Source organism: Chenopodium quinoa, unplaced genomic scaffold (assembly GCF_001683475.1).
Source record: "Chenopodium quinoa cultivar QQ74 unplaced genomic scaffold, ASM168347v1, whole genome shotgun sequence".
In the NCBI taxonomy this organism is placed as follows: domain Eukaryota; kingdom Viridiplantae; phylum Streptophyta; class Magnoliopsida; order Caryophyllales; family Amaranthaceae; genus Chenopodium; species Chenopodium quinoa.
The window spans coordinates 1,963,843-1,973,977 of NW_018743722.1; the positions used below are offsets into that span (position 1 = coordinate 1,963,843).

Genomic DNA, 10,135 nt, shown 5'->3' on the forward strand with positions numbered 1-10,135 from the left:
AGACATTATTATTGAAATATGAAATTCTAATTATTTTATGTTTCGTAATTATGCATATCACGAATATACTAGTCCTATTTTATAGCAAAAACGCTTAGAAATACTCAGAATCTATCTTTCTGTACGCGTATACCACACCGTTGCAGAATACGTGCACTGTGACACGGGATTTTCCACCGTGTTACGGGAATTTATGCCGCGATACGGCAGATTTTGCCGTGACACGGTGTACATTGTCGTGTCGCGGTGTCCACGCGTTTTCTTTTTTTTTATCCTTTTCCTATATCTATCCGGATTTTTATTGTTTTATATTCACCGATTATTTTTTTTAATTCTGTTTTTCGAGAGTTTCATTCCTAATAAAATTCTCAACTTTTTTTATTAATATTTTATTTTAATTTTTTTATTACTTATTATTCTTTCCATTCATCTTTATTATTTATTATTTTATTTTATTATTTACTCTTATTTCTATTATTATTATTTTATTTATTTTTCTTTCATTCTTTTGGGAAGTTGTAAACCTTGTCCATACTTATTTATTTTGGAGGAGTTGTAAAACTTATTATTTTTCTTTTCTTTTTATTTCTTTTTTTTCTTTTGGGGAAGGTCGGTACCCTCTACTTACTTTTTTTTTCACGTCATACACAATCACACACAATGAGTCTCAAGCACACACTAATACACACTAATAAATACATAAACCGTGAATAATGTACAAAATGAGTCATGATAAATAAACAGCGTCAAGTGTCATCACAGTATGTACAAATAAAGACCCTCGATTAAAAATCTGTAGAACTAGAAGAGTGAGGATCAGTGTCATCTTCAGCCTGTGAATACGGGAGCGGTGAACCAAAGAGTCCCGCCATCATCCGGGTACGTTGAGTAGTATCCCTACTAGTCCCTGTAACTCCAGTAGCAGTCAAACTCAAAGCAGGACCCGTCAACTGGCAAAAGAGGTAGGAAGCGTCGGTGGAGGCATCGTCCAATACACTGGAACTGAAAATAAGCCTTGCATCGGTGGAGGAAGCCCCCAGACGATGGAGCTGAATATAAGCCATGATCCACAGGAGTGATAAATGGCCTAAACTCAGGCTGTGAAGACTGTGAAAACGACTGCCGCTGCCACTGACCCTGACCCTGACCCTGAAAGTGCTGGAACAGCTGGGAAGACTGAGGCTGCTGCCACTGAGCCTCCTGAAGCGGCTGAGGAAGTTGAGGCTCCCGCTGAGACTGAGAATGCCGATGAACCTCAGGAGATCGTCTGCTACAACTAGGCTCCTCCTCGTCCGAGCCTCTATGCCTTGAGCGCGAGTGGGACCTCCGTCGCTCCTAAAAGACATAAAATCAAAAGATGTCAATGGCGGAAGACAAAACAAATGGTAAAAATGAAAAAAAAAAAGTGAACATACCTCAAGAACATCGTCAGAACTGCTCCGACAACTCGCACCACGCCAAAGCTTGATGATGCAGTACTTCAAAGCGTCAACCAGTTTCATGAATCCCATCATCTCCGGGCGGGTAGGCTGACAACAAAGTAAAGAAAAAATCGGTAATAAGCGGTATTAAAAGGGATGGATAATGTATCAAAAGCTTACCGGCTCAAAAACATCATGAATAGACTCTTTCGCCTGCCTGAAACCCTCTGGCGCGTCAGCAATATGCTCCTGAGTAATACCGATCGGCCCTGGTAGCGGATGGATTGAGGCGGGATCTCAATCCTCCCCACACGGCGAACAGTCGTCTGAAAATACGATCGAATAATCAAGTTATTCGACTGTTTAAACAGAGACTAGAAACAAACTCCTCAAAAGAAATTATACCTCAGGAAAACGGGGTGGAGAGCCAAAGAGGGAAGCAAGTCCTGCGCATAATTTCCCTCCATACGCACAAGCTCCTGCCAAGGAAAAGTGTAGCGCTCTCCCTGTTTATCAACTCCCTAAGCAAGCGTGAGTCCAGCATCGACTCCGGTGGAGACAAGGGCACCACAAAGAGATCACCACTATGCTGAAGAACGACACACTCCCCCAGATACCAGACCAAGCGTCCAGTACCAACAAAAACAGTGTGGTACGCTGAAAGCTGCAAGGCCTCGGAAAGATTAGTCATCCCAGCCCAAGCCCGATACTAGACATCAATAGCAACCTGAAAACCATAAAAAGTTGCAATGAAGCGCCGGAAATAACGTCAAGATAGAAAATAACAGGCTATAAAAGTAATTCTTACACCAACGAAAGAGGTGCCTCGGCGTAGCAGCCCGCGTAGCGCAGAGACAGACTCCACCCGTGACTCGCCTCGGTCACGTCATCTGGCTCCGACAGGGAAGTCATGAACCGCTCCACGACGCCGTCGAGGGGCCAATCCCGGAAAGTACTCATAGAACCATAGCTCAATGGAAAGTAATCTTTGAGCACGTGAGTCGAACAAATTAAAACAAAACAAGAAGAGGAAAGGATCGTCACCTCTACGACTCTCCATAAACCGTAGACAGTGACAGGGGACTCGTCGTTCAGCTGCCTATAGCCATGACGTAACGACAAGAGGAGATCGGTATATCCAAGGTTGGCCTAGCTAAAGGATCCTATCTCACTGATCCTAAGCAAAGAAGGAAGGTAGCAAACAAGTGCACGCGAACTCCTATCAGGAGAAAGAGTCATGGAAATGAGAATCAAAATGAATGTCCGCACTCGCTGCTCAGGTGATGTCTCCTCCATGTCAAAACCACGGGCCAGAACAGAAGCCAACTCTGATCGCCCGCTCCTAGGATCACCTCGAGACACCGGCTGAATCCTGATATGCTGAACGATCAGACCTTACAAATCGGCTGCCTCAGCCGCCCCCCAAGAAAGATCATACATCTGCGCTACGGCCCGGTCAGTGAAGCGTAGACCACTGATCATGCTAAAATCCAGAGGGGTCACTGTCATCTCCCCCCAAGCAAAGTGAAAAGTGTTGGTAGTATCCCAAAAATACTACAACAACGTGCGAACGACTGTCGTGCCAGAACCCCGGGGGCTGCAAAACCCTACGATCGCCGAATAAAAGTCTACTAGACCAGCTTATTCCCATAAGACGTTCGTAGTAGGATCCCTCGTGATTATCCCATGAAGTCGAGGAATCAAATCTCCGGCTCCAGAACCGTGACGGCGAAGTGTACCATCGACTATGCCGGCAAGTGGACGATGAGAAACGTGGTTCTCACGACAGAAAACCAACTGGTCTGGTATCCACGAAGGTGGAGCCCACCTACCCCTACCCGTAGAGGGTCGAGCTCCGACTCTAAGATGTCGTTATCCATACCCTAGGGAATCGTGGGAGTGTCCTCCCGAAAAGCCTGACGCTGGCCATGAGTGGAAAGATCGCGATCCAGTTATCTAGGCATGATATTATAAAAATAAAAATCTAAATGCTTAGCATCATTTCCTAAGATATTTAGTTATTTATTTCAAGTTGCATTTTAATAAAAATCTAAATGCTTAGCATCATTTCCTAAGTTATATAGTTATTTATTTCAAGTTGCATTTTCTATTATACGCTAAATTTTTACCTCAAGCCTAAAAATTAGCAAAATAATGGAATTATTTATACTATTTAGTTTCTCCATGACGAACTAATATTATGTTCTCCTAATTGCATGATACTATGTTCTCCATGATAATGTAGTTTATACACAACACAAAACATGTTTCAAAATTGCACAAAAACAATAGATCGACGCATCATGGCATATTTTACAAGATCATACAACCAATTGAATTTCAACATAAACCTCAAAATCAAAAAAATCCACAAATTGATTTTTAAGGGTTTTTACATGAAATTACTCATTTGAAGCAAATTCGAGAACAAAATCAAAGGAAACTTACATGGATCCTTGTGGAGAATCGAAAATGAAGAAAGTAGCAAAAATTTAGAGCAAAATTGATGAGAATTTGAGCTCCAAAGCTCGAAAAACCGTGAAGACAGCAGTGTAGGCCGCCGCGACACGGTCAGCCTAAGCCATGACACGGTTTTCAGGTTCCGTGTCACGGTGATTCTGGGAGACGACGGAGCTCCGGCCAGCAGTGGCGTGCACTGGAACAGCAGCAGCAGCGAGCAGTAGCGAGAAAAATAAAAATAAAATAAAATAAAAAATAAAAAAGAACAAAACAGCAGCACCGCTTTGTCACGGTTACAGGAATCATGACACGGTGAAGACGGTCGAGCGCCGGTGCAGCCTCGCCGTGGCTCGGTAATCTAAGCGACTTAAAATGAAAAAAATGGAGATATGAATGAGAAGAAAAAGCATGAAAATGGTGAAAAGCATCTCGAATTTAAAGACAAAAAAATGACTGTTACACGACCCCGTTACCGTTCCACGTTGTATGTTACTGAGTAACGGTATTTAGACGCGTGATATTGTGTGGTGCACGTGGCGCGTGAGTTTTTGTGCCAAAAGAAAATCCTGCGACACGGGAATTTCTCCCGTCTGACGGGAATTGTGCACCGTGTCGCGGGACATGTCCATGTGGCACGGAGCTCTGGCTTCTGTCCTACACACTCTTCGAAGCTGACAACGAATATTCCTGGCATTTTGACCAAAATTGCACGATTTTCTGCGCAAATTGGACAGTTAGTTTTTCAGCAAAATTACGCGAAAATTTCTAACTGACATTTAAAGGGTATCAAAATTACTATTTTGCCCCTAGAAAGCGTCAAAGTCAATTTGCCGATGTTTTAAACACCTAATATGGTCAGATAGTCGACTTGAAGGTGTGAATCATCTGCGCCCACGTTCGGGGATAATCGAACCATCATACACTTTGTCGACTTTCCTCAAGCATGGAAAGCGCTATCGGTGGATTTTTCTTCAAGTATAGAATACCGCCAAGTCGGATTTCCTCAAGCATGGAAAGCGTTATCGGTGGATTTTTCTTCAAGTATAGAAAACCGCCAAGTCGGCTTTCCTCAAGCATGGAAAACGCTATCGGTGGATTTTTCTTCAAGTATAGAAAACCGCCAAGTCAGCTTTCCTCAAGCATGGAAAGCATTACCGGTGGAATTATTCAAGCATAGAATGACACCAAATTCATACGTCACTTTCCTCGGGCATGGAAAGTATCATCCGGTAGGTTTCTTCAAGCTTAGAAAGCTACCAAATTCCTCAGTTGGCTTTCCTCAAGCATGGAAAGCGTTTCAACGAACATTATCCGGTGGATTCCTTCAAGCATAGGAAGATTCCAAACTCATTTGTCACCGATACACTGGTGCAAGATACGTATTCTATCCTTTTACTCTTTTATCTATGGAATTGACATTTTTCTGCAGGTATCAGCGCATACAGGTAGAAAAATAATATTTTTAATTACAAAAATAAAAAACACATATTTTGTATAGTAATACTAAATATTTACATTGAATTTTTGCAGATGTGGCTAATGGAGGGACTAGAATTAATTAGTCCTCTTGACAACATTGACAAATATACACCAAACTGCTTTATAAGGCGTAAGAAGCGTTTTTCCATAAATATGGGTCGTCAGGAGTAAAGCAAGATATCCGCCTCTTGTGATTTTGCTATCAAATGGATCATCCCATGGTGGAAAATTGAGAAGATGGTTGGCGTCAACAAGCAACCCTTCTGCCGTCTTCAAAGCTTATCCAAGATGACTTTCTATTACCCCTGCAAGGTTAAAAGGTAGTACGGCCTTGCTCAAACCATCCTTCTGGAGATGTTCGTCGTCCTTATGAATTCCTTGTTTCACAAGAAGTAGAGAGATTTGATTCTTATTGGAGTTCTATGCCCTTATGGGAAGTTGTTAACCAAAGGGTTCCTCCTTCGTTGTCCAAGGATGTGAAGCATTGGTGTAGACACCTAAAAATGTCTCCCCAAAACCGAACCCGATGATGAACAACCTTTCACCGCCACTATTGGTCGGGTTCAGTATTTAATCCCGAGAGTGCTTAAAAAATCGTATTTAATTAAATTCAATTTTTGAATAGTTCATGGATCAGTCTTGATGTTTAGTGTCAAAGCATAGTTTTTAATTTTAGCCCAAACCTTTTTTATTTTTTTATTTTGGCCCAAACTTTTTATTTATTTTTATTTACTTATTTTCTTATTTTAGCCCAAATAATAATAAATCTAAAATGGCCCAAAATTATCAATCGACACTTAAAATGCTGAACGAAATTAGGGTTAAAAATGAATTTGGACGGAAAAGCGGACTGAAAACTCCCGCGTCACGGCAACAGTCTACCGTGTCACGGGAAATTGTCCTGTCTAACGGTGGGGTTCCCCGTGACACGGGGCACCTGCTGTGACACGGGGGTTTTCGTGTCCTTTCCACGTAAACCCTTAACACATTTTCTCCTCCGTTCAGTGAATATTTCCCGCGTCACACAATAGTACACCGTGTCACGGGAATGTTTCCCGTCTGACGGTGGGAATTCCCGTGTCACGGCAAACTTTGCCGTGTCGCGGTATCTTTTTTAGGCTTTTTATCTTTTTAGGGTTCCGTGTGTTCCCTCGACACATTTTTCTATAAATACCCCCCTTATTTCTGATGTACGGGGCATCAATTAATTCTCTATTTTTTTCTCTTCTATGCAGCACAAACACTAGCCTACCCTTCTTCTTTCAAAATTCTTTCTTAAAGCACTCCAAGGAGTCCATACTTTACTCGTGGTTCTGTCCTTAAGCCAAGGCGTGAAAGGTAGAACTGTTTGAGGATTTGGCCCCAAATCAATTCTATTTAATTTCATTATTGTTTTATTATTATTTCCTTGAAGTTACTAACTCGTTAATTATTTTGTAGATGCAAGAAAACAGAATCAAAGAATTATGTTCCTTTTGTTTCTATTATTTTTCTAACGACTTTATATTGTTGGAATTATTTTAAATTGCTTCCAATATTAATGTATATTCTATTATATTTATTGATCACCACATTGCATATTTAAAGGGAATATGTAATTGAAAATCACGCCGAATAAGATAATTTTGACAACCGGCTTAGGTTCCTTTTTAATCTTGTTGTTAATCAAGTGATCACAAATATTTTAGAATTATATGTTGCATTATTATTCAACCAATTTAGCTTAATAATAGTTTGGAGTGAATTGAATCTTTGTTTGTATGCCTTTGAGATCGCAGGAATGCTTTTCACTATAAGAATCGAGTAGAGGCCAATACGGGTGAATGTGACTCCATGACTCACTTCGTACCATCATCCCCGATCCTCCTTTTGTGGTTCCGAACCATATGGAGTTAGTAATCTAATGGATTATGAATGGGGTGTAACCTTCACGGGTCAATCGTTGTTGCCTATCGTTGTCCCTTATCGTGGTTGCCTTTTTATGATCCGTGAACGGTTTACAAGTTCATTAAAAACTTGTTGGCGGCTCCCTACTTTCCTTGTCCCTAATCGTTGTTGCCTATCGTTGTCCCTTATCGTGGTTGCCTTTTTATGTCAATTCCCACTTCCTATGAGTGCCAAGCATATTCACTACATGCTTTTAACGTAGGCACACTTCGAACGACGCCTACAATTGGCTACTTGATAAGCCTAAAAAGGATAAGAAGAAAGATCAAAGTAGAACCAATGTGAAGAATCGCCTAGGAGACAAGATAGCTCCTGTTAAGGAATGCTTAGGTGAAAGAGTTGTGTTCAAAACACCTATGATGCCTAAAATGAAAGACACTACTAAAAGCAAAGAGAAAAGGAAAGCTGACTCTAGAGAATAGAAAATATGGGTAGAGAAAAAAATTGTGTATTGGCTAAGGGAGAGACTATTTACACCAAAATCAAATGTAGATCCTCTAAAGGATGCTTCCTAGCTAGATTAATGGACGATGAAGAAGATGCGGACAAGAATTGAAAAAGAGCAAAGAAAGAGAAGAAAGATTAGAGCATTGCTTAACTTTTAACTTATTAGATAAAATTAATTTTTAAGTCAATTTATTTTTTTAAGCTTTTATTTAAATTCCACCAATAATGTAATTTTACTTTATTTTATTAATGCAATTTTCAGCTTTTTAAATTAAATCAACATTTACATTATAATTTCCATTAAAGCAATGAAAACACTTAATTATTTTTATGGAAATATTCGAGTACAGAAGTCAAAGATTTGCAAAATTCACCGAAATTCGACCAGTTTAATCCTAAAAAATTGGCGTCGAAATTTAAATCTGTCGCCAGACACTGGTCTCTGTCGCCTGGCGCTATCCTTGTCGCCAGACGTTGCTGTTGTCGGCCAACGTTGACTTCTGACATCAGGCGACAACTTTTCTAGGATGCGTTTGCAAATTTTCGCGCTAATAATTTCTTTGAGCTGATTTGCTGGAATGCGAGGTTTATAAAAATTAAAGTGGCCGCACTCTAAAAGGGTTTCCTACATATCCTTTCCTAAGGAATCAGGCCAAACGTAGCTCTCTTGAGTGTCCTACTCAAGTAAGTATGGGTAGTAATTCTTAAGTTGGTCAAGATTTGTCATGTTCAAGAATTCATTGCCATCCATATAAGTTATTTTTGCAACTCCTCCTGATAGGATAGTTTTGACAATATTTTGCCCAGACTAATTTGGTCTAAACTTACCTCTTGGGTCTAAAACATTTTTCCTTAATGCTTTTTACACCAAGTCTCCAACTTTTATATTCCTTGCTTGACTTTCTTGTTAAAGTGTCTAGTCATACGAGTTTGATAATAGTGAGTATGATGTAGAGCCTCTAATTGTTTTTCATCAAGTAGAATTAACTCTTCATATCTCGCTCTAGTCCATTCTACTTCATTGAGTTTACTTTCTTGCGCGATGCGTAGAGAAGGTATTTCCAGCTCTACAGGTTGTACGACATCCATTCCATAGACTAAAGAAAATGGTGTATTCCCTGTTGATGACCAAATTGACGTGCGATAACCCCACAGATCAAAGTGGAGTTTGTCAGGCCAATCTTTGTAATTTTCTGTCATCTTCTCTATGATTGTCTTTAAATTTTTATTAGTTGCCTCAACGGCACCATTTGCCTAAGGTCTATACGGAGAAGAATGATGGTGTTTTAATGCCATATTTTGTAACAATTCTTCATTTGAAAGTGAGTTCCATTGTCACTTATCATTTCACGTGGGACTCCATATCCACAAATGATGTTTCTTTCGATAAAGAGTGCTACATGTTATGCAGTGAGTTTGGCATATGATTTTGCTTCAACCCATTTATTGAAGTAATCAATTGCTACTAATATATATTCATGGCTTCTTGTTCCTAGAGGAGTAATTCTTCTAATGATGTCTATTCCCCATATTGAGAATGGCCATAATGATGTGTAGGTGTAAAGGAGAGATGGAGTAACATGTTGCAAGTTGGCATATATTTGGCATTTAGGGCATCTTTTGACATATTGATGACAGTCCCTATTCACGGTAGTCCAATAATATCCTTCGCGCATTATCTTTTGGACTAGCATTTTGCCATTTTTGTGTGTTCCACATACCCCTTCGTGGACTATTCTCATAGCCCTTTGGGCTTCCTTTTTGCCTACACATAGAAGAACTCGACCTTTAGGTACCCTTTTGTGTAACTCATCGTTAATGAGCACATATTGGGAAGCAAAAGGTCTTAAGGCTCGTTTTGCCCTTTTGTCAGAATGGGGTGGATATTCTCCCTTTGTGACATAGTTGAGGATGTCTGTATACCAAGGTTCTTCCTCTTCTTCTTCTTCCTGGGTTACTTTTCCATCCTCTATTGCTTGGATATAGGCCGGTTTGTGCCTCTTTTCTTTTGTTAAAGGCATTTGCTCAATTTCCGTAGGAATTCTAACCATTGAAGCTAGTCTTGCCAAGGCATCATCAAATTTATTTTCCTCTCTTGGTAGATATGTGTATTCTACCTTTTTTAGTTGGTTTGTGAGAGTTTCCAAGTAGGTTCGGTAAGGGGCAAAGCTTTCACTCCTTAATTTCCATCCCTGAAAATTCGAAGTTTCTTTACTCCCAATGCTAATGCTATTTCGAGGCCTACCACGCATGCTTCGTATTCTGCAGCTTTGTTGGCAACATCTAAAACTAGTTTTATGGAGATTGGAACATGTTCCTCTTTAGGTTATAACAATAGTACTCATACACCACATCCCTTATGGTTTAAGGTTCCATCGAAG

General features: G+C 40.2%; 1 protein-coding gene across 1 annotated transcript; it reads right to left on the bottom strand.

The window, feature by feature from the left end:
* Positions 1 to 714: 714 nt before the first annotated feature.
* Positions 715 to 1,451, bottom strand: LOC110684553. The gene is made up of 2 exons (XM_021860996.1): positions 1,416 to 1,451; positions 715 to 1,335 (listed from the first exon to the last, which is right to left on the bottom strand). Exons 1-2 carry the CDS (start codon positions 1,424 to 1,426, stop codon positions 786 to 788), a joined length of 561 nt encoding a protein of 186 aa, XP_021716688.1. The 5' UTR covers positions 1,427 to 1,451; the 3' UTR covers positions 715 to 785.
* Positions 1,452 to 10,135: the final 8,684 nt, after the last annotated feature.